This window comes from Protopterus annectens, chromosome 5.part0 (assembly GCF_019279795.1).
Source record: "Protopterus annectens isolate FY-2018-M chromosome 5.part0, PAN1.0, whole genome shotgun sequence".
Classification (NCBI taxonomy): Eukaryota; Metazoa; Chordata; order Ceratodontiformes; family Protopteridae; genus Protopterus; species Protopterus annectens.
In genome coordinates this window covers 479,371,795-479,398,005 of record NC_056735.1, presented here as the reverse complement: position 1 = coordinate 479,398,005, position 26,211 = coordinate 479,371,795, and the positions used below count along the sequence as shown (strand labels likewise).

General features: G+C 38.2%; 1 protein-coding gene across 1 annotated transcript in view; it reads left to right on the top strand.

The window, feature by feature from the left end:
* The window catches only part of CFAP47 (cilia and flagella associated protein 47), a 7,413,452-nt gene that overhangs the window by 5,348,620 nt on the left and 2,038,621 nt on the right, over nucleotides 1–26,211 (top strand). Inside the window, exon 51 of the mRNA XM_044071840.1 lies at nucleotides 22,221–22,396. Within this exon, the coding sequence (XP_043927775.1) occupies nucleotides 22,221–22,396 (176 nt within the window). The remainder of the gene's footprint in view (nucleotides 1–22,220; nucleotides 22,397–26,211) is intronic.

Sequence of the window (26,211 nt, the reverse complement as noted above, 5' to 3'; positions counted from 1 at the left end):
TCCTCCTGCAATCCACTTCAAATACATAGCACAAGGGCCTCCCTATCATAGTAAGGTTTTATCATGTTAACATGGTACATTTTGTGCAACTGCCTCCTGCCAAGCAGTTCTACCATGTAGTTAACATCATGTACCTTTCTTACCACCTTGTAGGGTCCATCCCAAGCTGCTTACAGCTTGTTGTGTCTGTCAGGAATGAGAACCATTACCTGCTGCCCTATAGCATACTCTCTAGCTCAAGCATTCCTGTCATACTATACCTTTTTCTGTTGTTGGGCTTCTGCCAGATTCTCCTGGGCCAAGCCTATGAGTTCCCTGAGCCTTGTCCTGAGGTTTAGGGTATATGCCACAACAGACTCCTTGTGAGATTCACACTCACCTTCCCACTCATTTCAAATTAAATCTAGAAGTCCCCTCGCCTTATGCCCATACAGCAACGAAAAGGGTGAAAACACTGTGGATTATTGGGGAACCTCTCTGTAAGCAAACAACAGATGGGGAATATATTTGTCCCACTCCCTGTTAAACTGGTCTACAAATACCCGTAGCATGGACTTGATTGTAGAATTTAACCTTTCAACAAGACCATTAGTCTGTGGATGGTAGCGGGTGGTCTTTAGGTGCTTCACCCCCATAGTACTTCCACAGACAAGCCAGCAGGTCTGACATGAAATTGGCACCTCTGTCAGTCAGTATTTCATTTGGGAACCTACCCTGCTGTAAGACTCTAACAAAGCATTTGCCACCTTTTCTGCCTCAATGGAGGACAAAGCCATTGCCTCAGGGTATCTTGTATCATAATCTACTACCACTAGAATATACTTTTTCCTTGTGGAACTTGGGGTACTCAAAGGTCCCACAATATCCATAGCTACCCTCTGAAATGGCTCCTCAGTCACAGGCAAAGGCATCAAAGGAGCTCTCACCCTGTCTCCTGACTTGCCTACCTTTTGGCACTGTTCACAGGTCCTGCAGTACCCTGTTACGTCTCTGGAAATTCCAGGCCAATAAAAGTTCTGCATAATACGTCTTTTTGTGTTTTATTCCCATATGACCTCCTAAGGGAATATCATGGGCAATGGCTAGAAGCACCAGACGGTAGGCTCTAGGCATTACCAATTGCTGTATCCTGTCACCTTCTAGCCCTCCCTCAGGGGTGCACTCTCTATACAGTAACCCTTTGTCCCAGTATACAGAATCCCCCTGCCTCACCAGTTTCCTGCCTCAGGCCTTGCAATATAGGGCCTAAGAGCTGAACCTGTCTCAACTCTCTCTTTGTAACCCTTCCCAACTCCCCTTCCACAGGAAGTCTGGCATCCTCTGACAGCGGTGCCTCACTGTCAGCCTGAGTACTACTACTCACCTCTGCCTTTGCAGTCACTCCGTCCAGGGATACATCAGTACTCACAAGCAGCTGTGGCTCTCCTTCAGTCTCACTACTACAGAGTAGCTCCCTCCCTGAAGTAACCACCTCACCATTCCTGGCTGCAAGTATGTGGTCTGTCTGGGTCTGCCCCAGGCTACCAGACCCACATGCTTGTCTCAAAACCTGACTGCGTGTAACTGCATTAACCCATGGTACTGCCTCATCCAAATACTTCCCTATCAGGACATCTGCAGGATGGTAGTTCGGTACCCTTGTTGTCTTGAGACAACCTAGTATTGGCATTTTGTCTTTCCCACTTACTGGCTCTCTCAACTTTTTCTCCCCACCTTGCCTCTGCGGACATCTGTATGCCACATGGCCCCACTGGTTGCATTCAAAACATTTAACCCTAGGTCCTGAATGTGTACCTGGAGTACTAGCTTCCCCTGCTACTGGCAGATTCTGTTAGGGCAGTCTGGGCTGCCCACCATGGGTTCCTTTAGACCCATGAGCAGTACTGGGGTTCCCTTTCCTGTGCAAGGATGCCATGCTTGCTAGGTATAGGTCTCCCTTCTTCCCCAACTCATCTGAAGTAGCACATTGTCTATCAGCTAACCAGATCCTCTTGTCCTCATGCAAAATGCCAAGGGCTTGTTCCCTCACCAAAAGGTTTGCCTACCTATGAAAATAAGTGCTCAGTTCAGCAACATATTATCACACACTTTCATCTGCCTTGAATCTATGCTTACAAAACTTTTTCCTATAAGTTTCAGGTGTTAGCTTAAAAAATTCTAACAGGCAATACTTAACAGCAGTATAATCAAAACAGTTACAGCTTTACCGTGGAGTAAGGGGGTCAGGCACTGTACCCAGAGCCTTTGGTCAACATCATACTGTTTACATACCCTCTCAAACATACAAATGAAACTATCAAAATTATCCCCTCTGTAAACCTGGGAAGAAATTTACTGACCTTTTGTGCTTCTGGGGTCCGGTTACTCCCTTTCCCATTACCTCCATGACTCTGGTGATGAGTCAGCAACTCCTTTTCATGCTGCCTCTGCCTTTCCTTCTCCTCAGCTTCCAGGCAGCAATTTCACATTCTCTTCAGCCTGTAGACGTCTCAGTCTCTCTGCTGCTTCTGTTTCCAAATACCTGGCCTCCAACTCAAGTCTCTTTAGCGCCAGATGGATTTTTAAGTCCTCTGCAGAAAGGTTGAGCCGTCCATTCTCTGAGTGTTGTACACCTCCACTGCCAGTCTGATCATCCTCCTGATTGCTGTTTTCTGATGCAGCTGTGACCAAAGCTGCAATCATGTTAGCCTTAGTCAGATTTCCATGCACCAGTCCCTTAGCCTGGTACATCTCAGCCAACTGGCTCCATTACAGCCTGCCATACTCCTCTGCTGACATGCTTGCCTGCTCTCCTTGACTAACTAAGCTAACAAAAGAAATAAAACAATTGTGATCTGAACTCTGAATATTCACTGCATGACTGATTTAGAGTACAAAACCCCCATCAGTGATCACTGTACACAAGCTACAGGAATTCACTATCCACACAACTATAAGCCAATTGCCAGTCAATTAATATGTGGTGTGGATATCCCAAGACTGCCAAACAATTAATATGTGACGCCCGTGCACTGGCCCAGTAATCAAGAAGCCTCTATCCTCACCACTAACACCAGTGAGGGGCGTCCACATTGGGAAGGATACCAAATACACACACAGTAAAGTATAATTTCCCTTAAGAGCACACAGTGATCACAGTCAGTCTGGGGCTGGTTTCTTCCTTTCTCTCCAGATCTCCATATAGACTCCCCACTGGCACAGCTGTAGAGTGGTAGCCAGGGTCACAAGCCAAGTCCTCCTAGCACTCTCTCTGTCCAACCAGTGCTTCGTGTCCCTGCCCAAGTAGCTCACACACACACACACACACACACACACACACACACACATACACACTCTTTGAGATATGATTTATATACAACCACACAGACACTCCTGGGGAAGGCTGGCACAGGTTCACTAGCTGTGCCCCTTCTGTCCAGGTTATAAGGTAGTAATCACTGCCACCAGGACCCTTACTTATTGGCTACTAAAAAGGCCCTTACCAAAGGGTGTCTAATTATTACTGTGCAATATTATTATCAAAAAGGTAACTGTGACTGAGCAGCAAGGCTTATTTGGAGTGGCTTTATACAGTATCACTATATACATGCACTATATACATGCAATGTACTCTAGAACATAGCATATCGCCTACTCCGAGGTGATCTCTGCCTAACATATAAAACTATGTCAAACCCAGAGCTGTTGGACATGCTATACCTAAAGAAATACCAATCCCTCTGAGCTACATGCTCTAGGGACCTAAACCTTGTCACCACAATAAACAGGACATGCTGAAGGGATAGATTCCTGTCCCTGGAACAAGCTACCCATCTATGTCAAGCAAAGTTCTTCATTAGCACTCTTCAAAAAAAACCTTGATGAGTGGATGGGAAATAGGAAATACACCCCGGGGATCACTTCTGTGTCTCTGCTGGACAGTGGCACAGGAAAATAACTTTCTTGGATGGAGTAAGCTATGGAACCTTGCTGGCTAGGCTTATGTAGGCCCTTGGGCCGATAGCCTAGTACCTACCTATGAACCTATGAACCTTAAATTACCTCTACACAAAACAGCCACAGTTGAAAGGTTTAAAAATATTTAATAAATAATAAAAATACAAGATAAATCTCCACAATTCAACACAGTGCTAGTCAAGAGTTCAGAGATTACAGGAAATGTTTAAAATAATACTGTAGAATAGTCTGACGTAAATATAGAAAACAGCTAGACTAAACTTACTATTTTCTATCTATTTCTAGGAGAGACACTAAAGTCTAAGATCCTACTTACATACAGACAGATCAAAGCACGTGCTGGTCAGTGGTCAGTTCTGAAGACAAATGCAAAATGGTCTCTGTCTCTTAGAAAGTCCTTTATATTGATAATACATCCTGCTGACTCATTTTAGATTACATTATTCTTAACAATTCTCTGGTTTCCCAGGCTAACAGAAACTCCACATTAACATTTCTTAGTAAGCTTGCATCTGGTCAGGAAACTACAGCAATTAAAGACATTATATATATATATAAAATCTAGCAATTAACTCTATTCTAAAAACAATAGATTTGGACGGCACAGTGGTGCAGAGGTAGTATTATTGCCTCACAGCAAGAGGTTCTTCGCTTTGATTCTTGGCTGGAGTGCCTTCTGTTTGGAGTCTGCATGTCTTCCCTGCATTCGTGTGGGTTTTCTCTGGGTACTCCAGTTTCCTCCCACGTTACAAAGACATGCATCTGGAACCTTTCTCACCGGGCCTCTGCTGAAAATTGGCTTTGTTCCAAGTTGGACTTTGCCGGTTAGCAAATCTTAAATAAATAAATGCATTTCTCCCAGGGCCTGTGCTGAAAATTGGCTTTGTTCCAAGTTGGACTTTCCTGGTAAACAAATGTTAAGTAAATAAATAAAAATGGAAAGAATCTGCTGGTTCAGACACCATGGTTCCAAGCCCTGAGATCAAAACAATCATAAAATGCTTGACTTATCAGCTTTCTTATAGCAGAGTGCACTGTTGTTACATTTTTGCAGTTCAACATCCAATACAGTCTTTTCACATTTAAGAGAACAAGCCTATATTAATATTTACAAATGACAGAATTATCTACAAAATTCTATCTAGCTAGGCTGGCAGCCTTCACATATCTTCACAGTCAAATATGCTTTACATCAATGTATTTGTATAGAATAAAGCTGTTTAAATAGAACCCATGAAGTCTGGCTTATTCGTGTACCAACACGAAAGCGAGAGTGCTTATCTATTTATACTTTATATTAAACTTGGTATGTCTTGAAATGGCTTCCATGCCTTCTTAGATTTTTAATAGTTTGTTTTTTTTGTTTCTTTTACAAGTTTGTGCAGTATCATATGCCTAGCAATACTCTTCTTATATTCCTATATAATGCTTTTGTACTAAAAAATTCCTATTCATGAGAGTCTGACATTACCTTTGTTCACCTTGCAGCCTGGCAAACAAATCATGGTTATGCCTTTTTTTCTTTTTATCTATTTGTTTATTTTAACTTGCACAGAAGTAATTGTAGTATGATATCTTAAGTAATTCCACTGGGCACAGTTTATTAACCACAAAACCTTTTAAATTATCAAACAATTGCTTAAATTCTAATACTGAACTTAGTATTGGCTAGTTAATATTTTTCACTTGTGAAGTTCTTCTATTATAAGGCCATACGTGGTATTACTGTGTTCAGCCCTAATGGCCAGCTAGGAACACTGATTCCTTTAAGTATGGAGCATATACATTATCCCCAACTACCAACCTAAGGACTTCTTAAACACAGAGTCAGATTGTTGCACAGATGAATATTAATGGGAATGTTGTTCCATAAAATAATCATTGTGTTAATAATATATGAGAACTTTTTTAGACTTACAAAAACAAAGTATGGAATTTCACATTACTGTGCCATAAGGACTTATATTTAAAAATAAACACAGTGAACATTTCATGCAAAACTGGATCCTGATAATATAATCTTCTCATGGATATGTTTATAACCTATTGAATAAAGTTTCAACTATCTACATCTGTTTTCATATTTTAAATGCTTAACCAACATAAATAACTTCTCGTAGCCTGAGTTTGCACTTCTGAGGATTCAGCTTAAGATTTACTTCACATGCTCTTTCCAGAACTTTCTTGAGGTTTCTGTCAGCTCGGCTTCACCATTACCTCCTATTAGAACATCATCTACTATAATAGCACACAGATAACCAGAAAAATTTTGTTCCATGGTACACTGGAAGACTTCACTGGCAGAATGTATCCCAAATGGCATTCTCAAAAATCTGCACCTGCTAAAAGGAGTACTGGAAGTGGTTAGCAATGAGGATTTTCGGTCAAGCAAAATTTGCTAAAATGAACTCTTTGTGTCCAAAACAGAAAAAAAAAACAGTGGCATTTGGCATAAGAGCAATGACGTCTTCGACTGTGCACATTGGATGATGAGGTCTTTTCAGTCCTTTGCTCAAATCTCTTGGATCAGTACATATTCTGATTATCATCTGAGCTTTTCTTATGAGCTACCACCATAGAAGATACCCATTCAGTCAGTTCATCAACTAGAAAATCACACCTGACTGCACCATTTTTTCTAGCTCAGCCTTGACTCTGTTCTGCATAGCTACTAGAACTTTCTGGGCTGGTCTGACAAGTGGGCTGACTTCAGGGTCTAACTTCATGGAGTACACAACTGGGAGTTTGCCTAGTTTGTCTTTGAAAAGATTAGCATAGATAGAGAAAAATAGACTGGGCAAAATTAGAACAGTGATCTTTTAAGCTTACAAGGTGAACTTCCTTATTAAATGAAAGTAGTCCTATTTTCAAACTGTCTCTGAGGTCTAATAATGACTGTACATGCCTTTTGACTATGTAAAATTGGAAGTCATATCTGTTCCCAACAGAGTAACATGAAAGCAGTATTGAACCTTCAGTATGAATTTCTTCACCACCTTAAGCAACAAGCTTCACACAGTTTGCCAAGTCAAGCTTTTCACCAGTACATACTCTAGCAGACACAACACCATAACAAGTAGTGTCACAGCTTTCTAATCGATCAACTTATCTCCTTGAATGTTCTGTTTTAATAAAAGAGTGATAAACGAAATAAGCTCCAGGCCACCAACAGGATAAAAAATTCCACAGCTTTTAATAAATCCAACAAAACATGAGCGCTTTCGTCTCGATGCAAGACTTCATCAGATAAAACAGTACTAGTGCTACACTTGTTATATATAATACCCTGTGACCTAAACAATTAAAATTTTAAAGTGACAAATTATAGTTGTATTTATATTTACTTATTTATTTACATTTTATGTATAATTTATACAATGATGTTTCTTATACAAAAAACGTGGTACAATATTTGATTTATGGTTTTTATATAAAATTGTCAAGCAATGCATTTTTTAGCTGTCGGTGTCACTTTAAAATTTTAATTGTTTAGGTCGTAGGGTATTATATATAACAAGTGTAGCACTAGTACTGTTTTATCTGATGAAGTCTTGCATCGAGACAAAAGCGCTCATGTTTTGTTGGATTTATTAAAAGCTGTGGAAGTCTTTATCCTGTTTGTGGCCTGGAGCTTATTTCGTTTATCATAGTTTAGTTTGGACTTGGTTGTTTTGTTTTAATAAAAGAGTGAGCCTCTTTTGATTTACATAATCTTAGGAAATGATTCCATCTCCTACATCTGTGGCATTGCTGACCAAAAGCTAAGCACTTTTCTCTTTTAGACACATGATTGCCATAACAATTACAACAGTTGACTATGAGGCTAGGTAAGGGCACATGCTTTGAGTTTGCTGACTCATCTTTATGCTTCACTGAGACTGCATGCTCTGGAATTTGTTAGAAAGCTAGGGATTTACCAGGAAGTTGCTGCAGGTCCTGCAACACTCCCATGTGCTTGGACCTGTTTCTTTTAACCACATGCTGCATACAATCAGCATTAACTTTAGAAGATACTAGAAGCATGCATTTCTCATATGTAAGCATATTTATGTGCTTTTCTGTGTGCTCATATACCTGACAAATCTCAATGGCCGTATTCAAAGTTAAATCACTGTCGTGAAGCAAAATCTTTCTCACAGCATCATCTTTAATACCACAAACAAGTCTGCCTTTTAACAACTCATCCCTAAAATCACCAAAGCTGCACGTTGTAGCTTTATTTCTCAAGTCTATATATGCTGCAAAAGTTTCCCCAGGCTTTTGATCCTTTGTGTAAAATAAGTGCCTTTCCATCATAATATTCATTTGGGGGGGTTACACATTTCTCTAAATTTACATTTTAAGCACTTGGGGGTCTTCCCTTGATTCAGCCAGTGTCACTATATGACTGTTTTCCCCATCCCCAAACTCTCTGAAATACTGTATTTTGCAAAATATACCTTGAAATGGCTGTATTTTTTGAAATAACTGTACTGTAAATACTGCACAAATTTGTGAACACTATGTATACTTTGGATATCTTGAATAGCTTTAATTAATGTGAAAAAGTAGCACATACCAAAAAATGTGGTCATTTTCCTTATTTTATACATTTTATGCAATTCAGACATTGTTTCAAACTTTTTCATAACTATTTTGAATATTTTTTATCAATATGTTGCAGTTTCGGACATTTTGTTTAACTAGAAATATGTTTTGAGTTTTCTGGGTGCTTTATTTTATATTCTTTGAGTAAAAAAAAATCATTTAAGCAAGTTTTAGTACCTGGGTTGGTCATAGTTGAGGTGGATGTAAAAGATCTCATTGCTTACCGTGAATACAAGAAAATTATCTGATGCCCTGACCACATTTCTCCTAGTATAAATTCCACCTTGAGGCCATTAACCCAGACAATAAAGGATAAATAAAAATAAAATAGGATACATCAATATGAACGATTAAACCCATATCTCATACATTATAGGATACTTCAAAATATTTAAGGTATTGCATTTTAGATATTGTAAGTATTGCATTTAAGGTCACAGGACCTTACCTCAACTCAAGCAGTGAGTTTTGGAATTACAAAATAAGTAATAGAAATTTAAAGTTGTTTTAAATGTAAACAGAGAGGAAGTAGATAAAGAAAATGTGGTAAAGTTGCAGAATCATAGAGAAGCTGAGATTAGAGTTTAAGATAATGTCCCTTTGAGCACTGAAGTAGTTAGCTTTTAGATTTTGAGTTAATGAGGCCAGATGTACAGTTACTAGTCATCAAACTAAACATATAAATGTGATTGGGGTTAGCAGGAGATTTTGAGCAAATTTTGTGAATATTTAGAAGTCCATCATGCTTCACTAAAATTTGAGGCACTATAGTTCTTCTTTTTAATAAATGTTTTCATGCCAGCATTATTTGACTTAGATAAACAGCAAGTTCTGTCCATAGTAATGGAAGAGGAAATCAAACAGATTCTCAGCCTGTTTAGAAAAAAATGAAAGGCATCAGGACTAGATGACTTCACCTGTGTAGTGCACAATATTGTGTGGACTATATATACTAATATTTTTGTTCTTCAGGGGATTCCTTATAAAAACAGATATGTCCTTCCTTGAAAATAGCATCTGTCTATATAATCCTTATTTTCTGTTGTGATAATAACTTTACAAATCTGTACTTCATTCCTACCAAGAGCAGATGTCTATACTTTTTGAAGAACTAAGAAGATATTTCAGTTCTGGAGGGCTAAGTAGCATTTTTAGATGTATTTCAAAATAGAAATGTTTCTGCTGGTTCCATTGAACAACAAGTTGATGTACTGCTTGAGATCCCAATGACTTGGGTTTGATTAGTAGTCCCTCAGAGTCAGCTAGGAGTATGAGTGAGTGGCATTTTGTTTGGCTCATCATCTTGAGTGGAGGGAGTTGACTGTAACCCACAATAGAACTGACATAGCAGCGCTGACACACAAATTCTTGGAGAAGCAGACTAGCAGATCATATTGTAGATGCCACTGCCATTGTACTATGGTGCCTGGAGGCAGGATTACAAGCAGAAAACAAAAAAGCCTTACACATCTGTCGGGGTGGTACTACATATGGTCTCCTGGATCACCTCTGTGCTCACTGCATAGGATTCCTGAATTTGCTTTCCCTTATTCTGTGTGGAGATGTTATGGTAATCCAGCTCTGGAAGGGAATTATTAGGTACAGACATGAAGATGAGCTCTCTGACTTGGCAGATGGAAGACAGTAGGGGTGAAGTAAAAAATAAAAAGGGGCTTTGTTGTAGCTTCTGTTACAGGTAATTCTAAGCATGTTAAATTTGTTCATTATCTAAACAAAGCCCCCTTTGTCATAATATGCTAAAGAGCAAAATTATATAAATAATATCTTCTCCTTACAAAATATCATATTTCTGATCCATTTTCTTCATGTGCTAAAAATAGGCAAGTAGATGTCTTAGCTGTAGTAACATAAAGCATTCCAGTCTCAGCAATTTCTAAAGTAACACATTGCGTGATGTTGCAGAACAGAACTGTTGTGATTATCTCGTATAGTTGCAGTCACCAGAACACTTAGCCATTGTGATACCCCCTCAATTCCTTGGTTTTTAAATGAACAACATTGGAGCCATGATATCAGACAAACGGATCTTAGGTTTTGGGTCATATATCAGTCAACATCAAGATGGTGCAGAGTGCCAGGGTACAACTAAATAAGTTCTGCAACTATCTAAGGGGTCCTGTATAAGTAGACGGTCATTTAAACTAAGCATTTTGATTGACTCTGGCACTCATAAAAGAGATCCTCTGATGGGTGGACCTTGCTAACATAAACTCTGATAACCCATTTCTTCTTTTTCGCCTAGTCATTTAAGATGACAGTGACCTTACCACAGATGAAGCTGCACATTATGCTAAAAGAGACTTTAGTTTCTACTTATAAATAACAAGCTTTTAATAATGATTTATATTAAATAGTTCTCCAAACAATAATGATCTGAACAGCATAGTATAAAATGAACAGATTAATTCAGGGTCTTGCTAGGATGACAGGCTGAATGCACAACTTTGGGAGCTGACCTGGTGTATAAATCTCCAGTATATGGCTATTCAACTAACAAGAGAAAGCTGTGCCTTTATGGACTGGCTGTTTCTCAGTATACATGTGGATCAGGAGTTGAAGCATAACACTGAGATCTTTGATCTTCAGATATCCAAGTGCTGCTTGCTAGAACTGAACCTCTTTTTGCACTTTGCCTGAATGCTCAGTTTATAAGGTTTTTGGACAAGACTGTGAAACATGCTGTTAAGAAGGAGTTAAGGAAATAAGCTTGTTCTCTTTGTGTTTCTTCCTCTACATCTGCTTCAAAGATTCACACCAAATGTAAGAAAAAAATGTACGATTCTTATTAATCTATACTGGCCAATGCAGCCTTGATTCCCTAGTTCTAGTAAGTGCATATCAGCTTATTCACCTCCCTCTCAAAGAGGACTTTGGTTTCTGTCACGAATGGCAAGTATTACGTCTTACTTTGCATTCTTTCCTCCTCATTGGATGAAACTTGGCATTCTAATTCCTAGCAGATATATTTATTTTTTAAAGGTAGTTTAGATCCTGGAGGAAGCAGGTAACCTATTATCGAGAAACTTTGCTTGTCTAAGTGGAATCTAGATTTACTTTCAGGAGAACCAAAAGCAATTTAGTTCCTTTTCAGACAGAGTATCCTAATGTTTTCGATTTCTTGTCTCATTTTTCAGTTTAGGACTGTTTTACTTTTTTGTTAAAGTTCATTGCTCTGCCACATCAGCATGTCTACTCTGTGAACCTTCATGGCTCACATCCCATGATTAAGGAATTTCTTACACAAACTCTTTACTTTAGCCCTCCTAAGACGTTTATGTTCCATTCTAGTGATTTTGTCTTAACAGAAACACAGATCCTTCTTTAGGTCTTCTTCATTTGCTTTCAGTATTATTTTGTGAAGAACATTTCTTATTTTAATAATTTCATCAATTAGGAGAGTTTCAGAGTTGCAGGCTCTGATGTTTTCCTAACCATTCACAGTATTCCACATGTCTATGACTGCCCTTTCTATCAGTCCTTCCTTTATGCATAGTGTTATTATAGACATTGAAAAAACACAAATTCACCAGCACTTAACCAGCACTTCTTTATTCAAGCGATCTGGTACCTCGGCAATTCGCCTTCATGGATCTTCAACATTCTATATTTAGTATTTAGTATTTATTAGTGTATTTATCTATTATATTTATTTATTATTGCTATTTAATTATATTTAATGTTGTTACTTTAAATGTTTATAGAGAATTAATTAGCTAATTGAATTATTGACAGCTGTATGATGTATATATATCTGTTTGAAAATGGAATGGATTGTGATCCATGAAGGCGAATTGCCAAGGTACCAGATCGCTTGAATAAAGAAGTGCTGGTTAAGTGCTGGTGAATTTGTGTTTTTTCTATTTCTTTATCGTGGTGTTTTCTGAATTTGAGTATTTGCTAGCACTAGTACCAGTATTAATATGTCGCAGACAGCTGGGTCTCCTGGGCAGCTTAATTTGCTGGGAGGTATTCATTTTGCTGATTTTGTGAGTGAACGAGAGAAAAAGTTCACTATGATGGACCCTTGGAATGTTGGTGACAATCGTGATTCTGATGGGCGGTTTTTGCAGTTGGAAAGGTTAACGGCTAAGGAAGTTGCTCTTTTTTTGGACCCTTGACTACTGGAAAAATATGTAAGCCTCAATTTAACCCCAAGGGGGCTATGTATTGATAGGCTTCCTGCTACTCAATTCTTGGAAGAAGAAAATGACCTTTTTGAGGAATGGAAGCAAGCTTCTTTAGATTGTACCTTGAACTGGCTCTGCATTTTGATCAAGCGGAATATGAGAGCGCATGAGAAACTAAAAAGTGAAATCTTGCACCTACAGGACGAGGTGGTGGAGGAGTCCTGTTATAGGATGCAGATTTCTAAGATTAATGAAAAAAATCTCTAAACTAGAGACTGAAATCATTCAGCGTAAGAGGAATAAACTGTTACATGATCTTAAAGACTATGAGACTGGGATTCTTTTCTCATGGCAGCGTGAGCTGACGCGAAGTAGGTCAAAGGTCAGAAGTGGCAGTCAGAAGCAGCGAAGCATGTCAGCGTCTTCAGTTGAACAAAATGTTTCAAAAAATGTAACATTTGCTGTTTCTTCGACTTCCTTAGCTTCGGAAGCTGAGGGCATTAATGGTAGTTCAGTTTCTCCTACCATTCCTTTCAGGTTAACAAATCCAGTCGGGGAAGAAATGGCAGGAAGGGAAGAAATTGTTTTAAATAATGAAGAGGTGTGTGAGTACAATGTACGGACATTACAAATTGTGAATTTGTCTAGTCTCAGTCTTACTAATGATATGAAGTCTGTTTTGTTAAAAGGCAGTAAATTTGTACCCACATGTTATCCCTCCTTTGCTGACTTATATTTAGAGTTAAAGGCATTCAGAAGAAAATTATTTTTGAAAGTTTATTTTCATAAAAATGTTGTTAATTCTTGTGAAAATGCTAATTCAAGCAACTCTAATTTTGGTGATGACTTTGACGAGGACTTGTTGAATATGTCCTTATATGATTATGATGATGCTGAAATTTTCAGTGCGGATGGGACAGTGGATAGTTTGAGCTGTTATCAGACTGGATATGGAAAATTATTGTTACCCCATTTAACAACTGATAAACAATTTGTGCCTATTATTAATGTGCCTGCCATTTCTTTATTCATAAGGATTTTGTTTAAAGAAATTTCTATGGCATTGGCTGAATTTTTGGGAAAAATGAAACATAATCTAAGTAAAAATGAATGGCTTGCTTTAGAGTTTGAGAAAACAGAAGACTGACTTTATATTCAAATGTGCTGATAAAGGTGGTAATTGGGTTATATTGAACAAACAAAAATATTGTGAGATGGTAGTTGAATTACTAAAAAATGTGGATGAATATAAACGTTTATTAAGGGACCCTATAACAGAATATAATGACAAACCTTTGGCTTTATTAGAAAGAGGGGAACGTCTTGGCTTCTTTGATCATAAGGATATGTGTAAATTACATATTAAGAGGCCTATGACTCCTATTTTGTATGCCTTGCCTAAAGTGCATAAGTGCCAACTTGATCCCTCGGGTAGGCCTATTGTTTCAGGGGTGGGCTCCTTTTTAAACAATATTAATATTATTTTGGATTTTTACTTAAAAACACATTTGAAGAAAGTTGTGGCACATATTTCTAATACTCAAGATTTGATAAATGAATTGTCCAATATTCAATGGCAAAATGACTTTCATTGGGTGACCATTGATGTAAAATCATTGTATACTAATATCAGTCTAACATGGGGCCTGGAATCTGTTATGGATATGCTTGGTGATGGGCCTAGGACCACCTTTTTGATTAATTTGCTTGAGTTTTGTTTAACCCATAATTATTTTTCTTTTAATAATGAATTTTTTTTGCAGTTGAATGGTACGGCTATGGGGGCTGCTTTTGCGCCCTCATATGCCATCATATATATGGGATTTTTTGAAAAGAAATTTATTTATCCCACTTTATTTTTTAGGAACAATGTCTTGCTATATAAGCGTTTCATAGATGACCTTATTTTTATTAGTAAAGGTGATGTTAATGACTTTTTTGATTTTTTTTGAAACTCTTAACACTAATGAGCATGGTTTAACCTTCTCTTATGAGTTAAATAGGGAATGCATTAACTTTTTGGATGTAACCCTATATAGGGTTGGTGAAGCTATTGGCTATAGGCCATATTGAAAACCAACTTCGGTTAATATGTTTTTACATGCCTCTAGCATGCACCCTGGACATTTGTTGAATTCTTTACCATATGGTGAATTTAAAAGGATTTATAATCATACTAGTGACATAAATGAAAGAACTAATGAATTGGATAAGGTTTTGTCAAGATTAAGAGAAAGAGGTTATGATGAGGCTCATTTATTGGGATGCAAACAAAAAATACTTGGGAATATTAATGATAGATCACACACATTAGTTATGAATAATAAGTCTGAGGGTAGAATGCATGACATAAAGGTTGTTGATGATGATAAGAAGTTTTTTTATGTTACAAGATTTTCTCCGTTTTCTAGTGAGTTGATTCATATAGTGAGGAAATATTGGCATATTGTGAGTGAGGATGAAACTATAGGTCATTTGTTTCCGGAACATATTACCTTTTCCTTTAAGAGGGGGAAGAATCTTAAAGAGCTATTAAATCATAATTTTGTTATGGGGAACAATAACCTTTTGCCTTTTGGTACTTTCCCATGTGGTCATTGCAGCTTCTGTGATAGAGCTATGAATTTAAATAGTATTAATGGCAAGACATTTGTTCCTAGGTTCTTTTTTAACTGTAGATCGACAGGGGTGGTATATATCCTGGGCTGTTCTTGTACTGATGTTTGGTACATGGGACAAACCAAGCGTATGGTTAGGATTCGGGTCCTAGAACATCTAAAAGACATAAGGAATAATAATGAAGTGAGCCCTGTTGCAAAACATTTCCATGATAAACATGGTGATTCCCCTAGTAGTCTGAAATTTTGTGTGCTTGGTAGGCCTTTTTTTTTAGAAACTAGGATGATTTTAAAATTTAAGACCTTAAAGCCTTTTGGTTTAAATCAGGAATTGGGTATTTAATATTTACTTATTCAACATTCTATATTTAGTATTTAGTATTTATTAGTGTATTTATCTATTGTATTTATTTATTATTGCTATTTAATTATATTTAATGTTGTTACTTTAAATGTTTATAGAGAATTAAGTAGCTAATTGAATTATTGACAGTTGTATGATGTATATATATCTGTTTGAAAATGGAATGCATTGTGATCCATGAAGGCGAATTGCTGAGGTACCAGATCGCTTGAATAAAGAAGTGCTGGTTAAGTGTTGGTGAATTTGTGTTTTTTTCTATTTCTTTATCCTGGTGTTTTCTGAATTGTTATAGACATTGCCTTAAATCAGAAGATTAATTTCTTGTCTTCCTTTCTTCATCCTCAATATTCTGCATTTTACACCCTATGGAATCCAAGACTCAGCTTTTTTGTTTACATTATCGGAATGGTTCCATGGCAGATATTTAATATGCATTTCATCAGCCCTCAAAAGTATGATCATTTATCAGCAGATTGAAATGTACACATTACTATCTGAAGCCTGCTAAATCATTTTACAGCATTTTTGCAGTGTGTGTGTGTGTGTGTGTGTGTGTGTGTGTGTGTGTGTGTGTATGTGTGTGTGTGTGTGGAGGGGGGAGTGAGGTTACCCCACAACACTGCTGCCTTTAGGTACCAACCATCAACATTTCTGTAATCATAATAAGAATCCTCCAAAAAGTGGGTCAGCTACTACATATTTGAAATTTTACTTTACAGTGTCAGTCAAAAATGTGTTACAGTTCTGCCTTGCACTCTGTTGGAACTGAAGACTATGTATAATCAATTACTTCACATCTTTTACTCTCATTTGCCTAAGCACTATATATTAGAAGTAGAACATTTTAGAATTTTCTAGAGGGTTGCATTAGTTAAACTTAATGGATGTATCCTTTAAGTGAAAAATTATATGACACACATCTTGCTGTTGGTTTCTTGCTGTTACATGCATTTACATGCAAGCATACCAAAGTCTATTTAACTACTTATTGTGATCAATTAGTCTTATTACTGTATTGTACTAAGGACAATAAATACACAGAGACACTGCTTCAGTTAATATGCATTGTTTTACTATTACATTTTCCTTTTGGATCTACAAGCATGCAACACAGATGCCGTCAGCTTTCTATGGCAAATTCCCAAAGCTTGTTTACTGTTGCACTCATATTTTTACCAAAAAGACTTATATTTTTTCTCAGAGTCTGATGTATAACAGTTTTCCCCTGTTCCCTTGTCCTTGGTTCTTTGTAGTTTGATGATCCATGGAAGCTCAGTCTTGCATTATCTGAAACTTGGTGTTCCAGCACTATCTGAAACTTGATGTTACATCTCTTTACTTCGTTGATGTCCTTCCAGCTGTCATCTGCTCAGTTGTTTTTACAGACTTTGTTTCTCAATAACATACTCCTTTACATGGATGCCAGTATCTAATTAAGCTATGCCAGCACACTCACTACTTCTTATTTTTCAGCATTTTATACTATTTCTAAATTAACCCTTTATATTTCATATCATTCTTTCAGCTTTTTATTCAAGCTAATAATCATGCTAACAACAGTTTAAATGGAGACAGAATACTATTTTCTTTCAGTAAGGACCTAACCAAATACCTCCTGTAAAAGGATCTACTATGTCTATTGCTTTCTGTTGAGTCATGTCAGCATGAAGATGCTTAAGAAGAAGTGCATATATTCATCAAACATAAGTTGGGCTCTAAATGCATTGATTGGGGTAACTTTGCTACAACTGTCCTCCAAGGCATGTTGGTGGAAACTGTGGCTCAGCTAATTTTTCTAACCAAAATGATGAATGTGTGTCTGAACACAGAAAGGAATGCTATACTTTATGATACACTTGTGTGAGGTTCTCTGTGTGATAGTATATATGTAAATCCTTTCTATACCTATCAACCTGTTTGTGCAAGAAATCTGGACAAAGCCAAAATAATGAGAGGACAAAGGCCCAAAATAGGTACATATTTTAAATACTGCTCTTATAAATTTGGAAAGTTGCTAGAATAATAAGTTTTCCTTTAGCATGCATTTTCTGAAAGAGATGAAATCCGAAATTCAAATATCTGTCAATATTTCATGACTTCAGTCCTCATTGATTTGACAGAAAACTACAGATTGGATGAGGAACACGCCAAAATATGGAGAAAAAATGTGAACATTCTGTGAAAATCTGAAAATGAGGGCTATGATCCTTTTGTAACTACACTTTTACGTCACTAGTCGTATCTACCAAATGTTGCTTTATTCTGTTCTGTTTTTTTTTAATGTGGGTATGTATACTGTTGTAAACTAACTGAATCTGATGGAGTGTTGTTAGATGAGGCATCTTTAGAGCTCTAGCTCTCCATTTACATTATTAAAATTTGTTTGTGATCTTAAGGTGCTGAATGTTCAGGATATGGGCATAAGTAAGTCTTTGTACGGGGCCATAGAAAAGGAGTAAGGCTTTCTAACAGAGGCTTCTTCTCTGTTTGGCATTATAGCTGAAATTCATCACCATTGCAGCATTTTGATTGGACCATCAGTGGTGGTCCACATATAAGCTCTGTCATATTTTAAACTTATACATTTTTTATTTTTATTTTTCAAAACATGGCAATGTGAATAGGTTTTGCTCTGTCTGTGGCAGTCTTCCCTTCACAGCAATGAGTAACAGTGCAACCTTCTTGTCAAGAAGATCTAGTGCTATCCAAATTCCAAACATGGAACACTAGCCATCTTAAATAGGCTATTGCAATGAATTATGCAAAATAAGATATGAAAAGGATTTTGTAGTTGTATTGTTGTTGTGGTAATACTTTACAAAACTGTATTTTTATTTACCGGCAAAGAATAGAATCCTGCTTGCTTCACATGCTGAAGAATTTTGTGGACAGATTTAAAGGCAGTGGTGTGGTACAGGGCTGTAACTGCTGGGAAGCAATGCACTTCACATTTCAATTAGATTATTATAGTTAGTCACAGACATAGCCAACACACATTAACTCACTAGTTTTTGGTTTTCGGTAGTCAACTTGATTTATGCAGTGGGAACTAAAAACAATCTATCACTCCCTCATCAACTTCGACCATTATAGCCTTCATTCTGAGAAATAGAAGTATTTTATTTTTACTTTTTATGTGATATCTTTTGATGAGATATTTTCTTACCTCCTTTACTTTCTATTTGAAGAGGTAGACTTTTTGTTTCCTGGGAGAATCAGCACTTCTTCAGATCTGGTTTTTACCTCAGACAGCTGCTTAACTGCTGAGATCCTCACCTTTCTCTTTTCCCCTAAGCTAATAAGCCACCAGTGCTTTTTAATTTCCTTCTCACTGTATCAGACTGTGTGGCAAAAAAAAGTCTTTAAGCTGTAGTCGTCTTCCAGAGTTACACTTATTTAAGGATTTCAGTGGAAAAGATAAAGAACCTGAATAATCTATCAATGGGACCAGCAGAAAGATGGTAAAACAAAATATAAAAATGCATTAAAATGAGAATACATGACGAAGACAGGTGCTCCAAAAATAACTTGAGTTAATTTGGAGTAATTTTATAAAATCTGTATTTTTTTATTTTTGGTTGAATAAAACATCCATTCTGAGGGCTAAGTAGTAGAGAGGATACGTGACTCAGTGTCACCTTTGAATGCTGTTGCCCATAAGTATTTCCATGTGTGTGTGTGTGTGTGTGTGTGTGTGTGTGTGTGTGTGTGTGTGTGTGTGTAGTTTGTGAATGAGTTCTATGATAGACTGACTTTCTGTCCGGAAACAACTTCAATGCTGAGTGCCCACTGGGGGTCTATATTAGAATATCGAAGTATTACTATTTCGAATGTTCTAATATCGAACCCTTTGCATCAAACGCTGAAAATAGCGAAGGTGCAGGATATTGAATACTTTCCTAGGGAAAGTATTCAGTGGGCTGTTTCTGCTATTTCCTGTAAAGGATAAAGTAGGTTAGTCAGTTCATTTACATTTGTTTACCAGGGTAGAACATTGATCAAACAATGACCAAGTACATGTTCAGTCTAGGTTACATCATAATCCCGGGAACTACCGTCCCATCAGTCTGACGAGCCTGATCTGCAAGGGTATGGAATGCATTATCATGGAACTTATAAACAAAGTCTGGTAACCTTCAAACACTGAACCCCACCCAGTTTAGGTTTGTGAACGGCCGATCTTGTCTCCTGAACCTGATTGACTTCTTTGAATCAGTCTACAGAGCTGTGGACGAGGGTAAGGCAGTCCACACAGCCTATCTGGACCTGGCCAAGGCCTTTGACATCATCCCCCACTCTGGAATCATAGATAAACTTACTAAGATGGGCATAAATCCCTATGTCACTCGATGGGTTGCCAACTGGTTTGCTGACAGAACCCAGACTGTAAAAGTAGCCGACTCCAAATCCAGCACCAGACAGGTGACAAGTGGAGTACCTCAGGGTTCAGTCCTGGGACCACTCTTCTTTGGCATCTACTTCCCTGAAGTACAGGCCAACACTAAGGGACTCTGGCTAACAAAGTTCGCAGATGACTGCAAACTGGGAGCCATTATTGAATCCCCAAATGATGTGGATATTCTACAAAAGGGCCTTACGGAAACAGATGATTGGTGGGAAAGCCATGGGCTCAAGCTTAATGCCAAGAAATGTATAGTTATCCCCTTTGGGAAAAAAACATGTTCCCATGAATTACCACATAGGTGGCAGTACACTAAACACCGAAAGTGTGATGAGAGACTTAGGGACACATGTGGACAGTGGTCTCACCTTCGATAACCACATCGCCACAACAGTCAGGAAATCCATCTATGTGGCACACCTCATCACTAAGGGCTTTTCATCCAGAAAAAAGGAGGTCATTGTCCCACTGTACTCATCCCTCATTAGACTCATTATAGAATACAACGCCCTATTTGGTATGTTCCTCTCAAGGTATCTGCAACAGCTGGAAAAGACGCAGAAATACCTCACTAAAAGAATTACAGGCTTAAAGCAGATGCCCTATGCTGACCATCTAAAAAAATTCCAGCTATACTCTTTGGCATATCTTCTACTCAGAGGCGATCTCTGCTTAACATACAAGGCCATGTCAAACCCTGAGCTGTTGGACATGCTCCACTTAAAACATCCCAATCCCTCAGAGCCACACGCTCCAGGGATCTAAACCGTCATCACAATGAACAAAACATGCTGGAAGGATAGGTTCCTGACTCAGAGACTCCCCATACTCTGGAATAGACTGCCCATACATGTCAAGCAGAGCACCTCCTTGACTCTCTTCAAAAGGAACCTTGACGATTGGCTGGGAGATAGGAAATTCATCCTGGGGAATCACATCGGTCACCCTGCTAGACAGGGGTCCAGGGAAGTAAATATTATGGAAAGAAATATCCAGGGAATTGTTATGGCTAGGCTTGTATAGACCCTAGAACCGATAGCCTAGTATCAACCTATGAACCTATGAACAAAACAGTTTACAGTATTCAGATAGCAGTGGTTTACATTTATGAATAAATGTAGAAAATCTGACAAATAACATATACATAAAAGTGGTGGAAAGACAGGAGGGATCAAGAATGGATGGTGTGGGACTGATATAAGTTTATTTATATTCAAGATCAATGACTGCTGAAACAGGGAAAATGTCCTGGAAAAATTGCCCATTGTTGAACAATCAGCAATATTAGATATGTATTGCCCTGATGCAGAGAAACCATCAAATGTTAAAAAGAACATGGCAGGCAGTGACTGTTACTGAGAAGCTAAATCGTATTTATTGCAGTCCTGCAGCTGTATCTCACTCACAGATGTAATGTTTGTGGTTAAGTACATCATACAACTTTAATATTCCAGTTGTTTGTAGTATAAATCCAGTGATCTGTCACAGTAGTTTTTTTTCTGTTTATATAATGTAATGTAATGTAGTATCAACATTTCCTTTATATTTGTGCTTTTATTTTGATGTATACATCAAGGTTTCCTTTGCGTTCCATTATTTGTACTTCATAGGTCTTTTCTTACCAGAACTCTAGTTAAAATTAATTTTTACCAGCTGGACCAACCTGTTAAGAAAAAAAAAATAAATAAAAACATAAATAAATGGCAGTACTTTTTTCACTCTTTAAGATCTAATATCAACTCACATTGTCTTTGAGACAACAAGCTGCATTGTTCATATTTGAAATACATTGTCTTCATCTTTGCCCAATAAAGAATATTTAAATCTGAAATGTTTAGCTTTACAATCTACTTCACACACACACACACACACACACACACACACACACACACACACACACACACACACACACAGAAAACAGGTTGAATGCTAGCTTTAAAGTTGAAAAAAAATATGCTTTTTCCTTTGTGTACACATATACATGCAAGCACACACTGACAGACACTTAAAATATGCATTCATGACACTATCTAAGCATACACATTTAAATTTTATGGTAAGAGTAATAAAAGCATGCACAATATAAAATTACACCATATTTCGCATAAGTATTTATATGTAGTTTTGAATGTTTTGTGTCCTAGAAAACTGTTGAAGTGGAAATCCCAATTTCTAATCCAACCCATGGAAATTTGGATTTGAGTGTGCTATTAGAAGGAGCAGGACTTGCTGGAAGTGACAGTCTTTTCCTGAATCAAGAGGAAACATGCTCCTACATGGCAATATTTTCCCCTTCTGTTACTGGAAGATCAGCTGGAAGGTGAGATCATATTTGGAACTTTGCATAACAATAATAATTGTGGCTTTATATTACTTAAAATAAGTGGTCCTTAGAAACTGCATTCAGCTATATCGCAGCTATAGTTTTATTTCTTATTATTTGTACAATGTTAAGCTAAATAGTCATCATAATGTTACTGCTATAAGGATAATAAACTGAGTGGGAGAGAAACAGAGGCAAATAGATTCTGTTCTCTAGCCTAACCTTTTTATTTCTTTCAGCAGGTGGAATTTCCATATGAAAATGTGGATGCATTTTCATGTCATAACCATTAGGGGAGCCTAGATATAAACGCAAGTGTGCTACATGCTCTTACTGTGCTTGTTTGCCACCCAAAGATGATAGTTGTGCCACTGTGTTTCCCCTAGCTTACCTGTTGCTTTCTAGGCCTAGTAATAAGTGCAAAAAAGAAGTTATGTCTTACCATAACATTCCATCTGTGTTGTCGATCTTCATTCATTCTTGACTGTTGAGTTCGGTTCCAGTCCTTGGAACTGACTCGGCCATTATAGCAAGCTCATGCCAGCCAAAAACTCTTGAGCTAAGGCTACCCATACTGCCTCTCTTCCCTTTACCTGAGATCATGTTTGTCCATTATGAAGAAAATCATGGAAGCTTTGTCTGAGCAACAACCCTACTAAAACCCTAGGACAAGTTCCGAACCTCCAGTAGTCTCTCTGTGGGGACAGGAGGGTGGGATGTCAAGAATGAATGAAGATCGACAACAGAGATGGAATGTTATGGTAAGATATAAATTCTTTGTCTGATGTTGTCAATCTTCATTCATATTTGACTGTTGGGACAGAGTCCCCAGCTACGTTAGATCCTGGGAGGCCCTAAGGAAGGGTATTCCTGAGCACCATAGAGCCAAAGGATGTTCTTCCCATGGAGACCATATGCGATTTCTAATGGGTGATAAATGTATGAGGAGTAGCCCACGTTGCAGCTGTGCATATATCATCCACCAAAGTTCTGGAATGAAAAACTACTGAATTGAAAACAGATGTAGTAGAATGAGCTCTAACTTTTGTTGGTAAGTCTAGTTTATTTTGACTATAAACAAATGTAATGCAGTGTCTCAACCATTTTGACAGAGTGACTTTTGAAACTAGTTTGCCCAGTCTAGTACCTGAAAAGGATAGAAACAGCTGACCCGATTTCCTAGATGATTTTGTTCTGTCCAAATAAAAACATAATTGTCTGTGAACGTACAACAAATGCAAGTAATAATATCCCTTGTTTGAGAAATTTGGAAGGAAGACTGGTAAATCTATGGTCTGATTGATATTGGAGTCTGCCACTACTTTAGGCAGAAATGAAGGATTAGTTCTGAGTGATGCTCTCTCTTTTTGTGACAAATGATATATGGATACAAAGCCTGTAAAATCTGAAATTCTCCTGGTGGAGGTGATAGTTACCAGGAAGAGGGTCTTCCAAGATAAAAACTTGAGATCACACATGGCTGCTGGCTCAAAGGGCTGATGAACCAAACATTGCAAGACCAACATTAAGTCCCAAGGCACTATGCGATCTTTGAAAGGTGGTTTTGAATGTAAAGCACTCTTAAGAAATGTTTTGCAAAAATGGTTAGACATTAAAGAATGATCATCAAATCCATTATGGAAATTCGAAACAGCAGCTAAATGAACTCTAATGGTAGAAGTTGAGGCTCCAAAATGAAATAAGGTGGCTAAGTAATCTAAGACCTTATCAACTGAAGTTGAGAAAGGATCAAGACCGTTTCTATCAGACCAAAAAAAAAATCTCTTCCATTTGCTAAGATAAAGTTTTCTGGTGGGCAGTTTATGAGAAGCTAGAAGTATCTTTTGTACTGGGGGAGACAAAATATTTCGGCTGGCAATTACTGGAAGTGGAGAAAACAAGTCGTCAGCTTGAGATTTTGTAGGTTGGGATGGATTAAGCCCTGAGGATGAGATAATAGATCTGAAGTTGGATCCAGAGTCCACAGGCGATGAACTAGGTGAGGCCAGAGAAAGGGGAACCAGATTTGATAGGGCCAATAACGTGCAATGAGAATCACTTTGCTTCTCAACTGTTGGGCGAAATTTCCTCATAAATTGGGGGATTAGAGGGATTGGTGGGAAGGCATAAAGAAGTCCCAGGGCCAAGCATGGAGAAGAGCATCTGTCAGGGACTATCCCTGAGGGGGGACTAGGGCAAAGTGGCTTCTGCATTTGTGATTTATGGGAGAGGTGAACATGTCACAACAAGGCTGACCCCATCAACAAAAGATCTTCATCGCTACATCGGGATTGAGAGACCACTCATGAGGCTGGAGAATACATCTGCTTAGTTTGTCTGCAATAATTTCTATCAGAAAGTGGTTGGAGGCACTTGCCCATTGCTAAACTCTTAGAGCTTCCCCACATAGAGGATAGGACTTGGTTTCCCCCTGCTTGTTGATGTACCAGACCACTGACATGTTGTCTGACTGGATTGCAGTTGTCCCTGAAGGAAGGGCAGGCTGGAATGCTTGCAACTCTACAAATCTACCCTCAGTTCTAGGACATTGATATGCAGATTGGCCTCTTGAGAGGACCAAGTACATTGGACTGTCCTTCCCTGAAAATGTCTCCCCCCCCCCCCATCAGGGAAGCATCTGTGGTCACTAGGGCCTTGGGCTGAGAGGGGCAGAAGGGATGACTCCATAAATTCTCTTCTGGCTTCATCCACCAAGATAAATCCTGTCTGCAGTGGTTTGTGATGAGGAGTGGATGAGACACTGGGTGAGTTAACAGTGACCATTGTGATGCCAGGAGCCTTTGAAGTAGCATCATGTGGTACTTTGCAGGGGAACTAAAGTGACTATTGCTGCCATGGACCCAAGAAGTTGCAAGACTAGGCGAGCATGAACCTTGTCTTGAGAGACTATCACTTCCAGTTGCGATCTCAACTTTACCAGTCTGTGATGAGGCAGGAAAACCATGCAGGATTTTGTGTTTAGCTTTGCTCTGATGAATTCTATGTCCTGTGTGGGAGATAGTTGTAAATTTTCTCTGTTTACTGAAATGTCTAAGGACTCAGCAAAGCGTAGAAGTTAGTCCAAAGCATAAAGCAGCAGATGCCTTGTGGGAGCAGTGAGGAGCCAGTCGTCTAAATATGGAAAAACCCAGAATCCCTGTAGCCTTAAGTGAGCTGCTACAACTGCCATGCATTTGGTAAACACCCTGGGGCTGTGATGAGACCAAAGGGCAGTGCTCGAAATTGGTAATGACTGGCTCCTAGCCAGAAGCAGAGAAATCTTCTGGAGCATTTGTTCATCTTTATATGGTGATACGCATCCTGAAGATCTATAGAGCACATTTAATTGTATTTCTCCACAAAAGAAGGATAGTCTGAACCGTGACCATCTGGAATTTTGTTTGTCATACAAACTTGTTTAGTATACTGAGGTCTAAGATTGGCATCTAGTCCCCTGTCTTTTTTGGCACTAAAAAGAATCTTGAGTAAAATCCAGATCCTATCTGGTCTGGTAAGACTGTTTTGATGACTCTTCTTAACTCATTCACTCCGGAGCAGCTCAGGAAAGGATGCCTGCTTAATTCCACCATAGGAATAACAGTGCAGCCTGAGCTAATTTTTAGAAAATCCATTTGTAAATCCATACAGAAAACAAATGTTCGTAACTCTTTAACTGTAAGAGCTAGACTAAAAATGTAAACGCAAAAGTTGTTCAGCAGACACTGACCTTTTCAACAGTGTAAATGTTGACAGTGTATATCAAAGTCATTATTAAATATTTGGCAAGGAATGCTGATATTGTGCATATTTGT